At 49.9% G+C, this 1,863-nt stretch overlaps 1 protein-coding gene across 1 annotated transcript; it reads right to left on the bottom strand.

Moving 5' to 3' along the window:
* Positions 1-279: 279 nt before the first annotated feature.
* On the bottom strand, positions 280-1,650 carry neurod1 (neuronal differentiation 1). Its single transcript, XM_069930549.1, has one exon. The coding sequence runs from the start codon at positions 1,648-1,650 to the stop codon at positions 598-600; it is 1,053 nt and encodes a 350-aa protein (XP_069786650.1). The 3' UTR covers positions 280-597.
* Between the last annotated feature and the right edge of the window lie 213 nt (positions 1,651-1,863).

Below are 1,863 nucleotides of genomic sequence, written 5' to 3' on the forward strand. Positions count from 1 at the left end.
GATTTTTTTTAGGTAGGAAGTGCTAAGGCAACAGAATATTATTCTAAGCACTTATCTGCTGGTTAAAAATCAAATGACTTTGCTATAAATTATAGATAATTCTACTCTCGATATCAAACAGTGATGAAGCTGAATGGTTAAAATAGGAAATCGACCTTATAAAAATTCATTAAAAATTCTGTACAAAAATCACAACAAAATAATTCAGCATGGCAAAGGTAACAGTAGTAAAATGTTGGTTGAAAAATATATTTTTAAATTGGCCCATTATTAGTTTAAAAATTGCATAGATTCCTAATTATTGCTCGTGGTTTTGTCATGTGGATCGATTATTAGTATTTTCTGAACAGGCGCGACCTCCACTTTCCATGCGTCGCCCACAAAGAGAAGCGCTAAGTCGAATGCTGTTAAGAAGGTGACGAGGAAGGCGACCAGGTCCCGTTTCTCCTGAAGGCAGTAAGAATAATAAATGCAAGTCCTAATTGAAGCGTGAAACATTTGCACTCTGTCTGCAGCAAGTGGTATCGGGGGCTGGCTGCAGCGTGGAAACCAACTATTCAAGAAGTCCATTTTCAATCGGTTCCTTTCCTCCGCAGGTTAATCGTGGAAGATGGCATTGAGCTGGGCACTCATGACTCGCTCGTGTTGCGAGTGCCCGTCATATGGCATAAGGGTGTCTATGGGGATTTCGCACCGAGGGGTCGTGCCGGCAAACATGGAGCTGTGTCCTTGGGGCCCGGCCAGCGTGGCGGCGGGGTAGTGCATGGTGAAAGTATAGTTCTTGTCAAACTCTTGAGCAGGCTCGTGCTTGAAGGTGAAATTCCCATTGACGCTCAAAGGTGGGCTCAACGGCCCGTCGAAGGATGGGCTAGTGCATTCAGTGAGGGTGCTGTCAAAGAAAGGTTCCAGGGCCCCCGCGTAACTGTGCGGCTTGACGGGAAAGAGGTGGGAGCTGTCCATGGTACCGTAGGGCGGACTCGGAAGACCGGGGGACTGGTAGGCGTAGGGGTGCACGGAGAAGGAGGCACTGGCCGCCTGCATGTGCGGGACGTCCTGGTTCTGCTCCGGGAGGAAAGTTCGCGGGTTCAATTGAAGACAGCCGGCCACCAGGTTGGTGGTGGGCTGGGACAAGCCCTTGCAAAGCGTCTGGACGAATGAGACCAGGTCCGGGCTCTTCCCCGATCGCAGGATCTCGGACAGAGCCCAGATGTAGTTCTTGGCCAGCCTCAGGGTCTCGATCTTGGAGAGCTTCTGGGTTTTGGAGTAACAGGGCACGACTTTGCGCAGACTGTCCAACGCGGCGTTCAGCCCGTGCATGCGGTTCCTCTCTCGGGCGTTAGCTTTCATCCTCCTCATTTTAAACCGCTCCTGCCTGGCTTTCGTCATTTTCTTTTTCTTCGGCCCCCGCCGTTTAGGTTTTTGATCTTCGTCCACGTCCTCCTCCTCGTCCTCCTCATCTTCGTCCTCCTCCTCCTCCTCCTCCTCCTCCTCCAGCTCTTCCCGATCTTCCTTGAAGGAGAGACCCATGGCTTCGTTTTCCTCGTCTTTCTTGTCCACTTCGTGCTCATCCTGGGAGCTCAGGCAGTCGTCCGTCCAACTGGGATTGCTTTGGGTCTCTGGCATCATGTTTTCGCTGGACGACTTGGTCATCGTTAAAATCCTAAACAATTCAAAGCACACACACACACACACACGCACGGGAAAAGAAAGTACATTGTTCAGCAGAATTACAACCCCGATTATCAATGGGCCAACTTAGTGACAAAGTCCGAAGTGAAGCTTTTATTCGATGCCTCGCCGGCCTTTCCAAAAGAAAGGAGAATTTGGCTGTCCGGAAAGATCAAGAGCAGAGCGGTGGGATTA

This window comes from Narcine bancroftii, chromosome 4, assembly GCF_036971445.1.
Source record: "Narcine bancroftii isolate sNarBan1 chromosome 4, sNarBan1.hap1, whole genome shotgun sequence".
Lineage (NCBI taxonomy): Eukaryota > Metazoa > Chordata > Chondrichthyes > Torpediniformes > Narcinidae > Narcine > Narcine bancroftii.

Coding starts and splice junctions, on each gene's coding strand:
- neurod1 (XM_069930549.1), bottom strand. CDS start 1,650: ATGACCAAGTCGTCCAGCGAAAACATGATGCCAGAGACCCAAAGCAAT.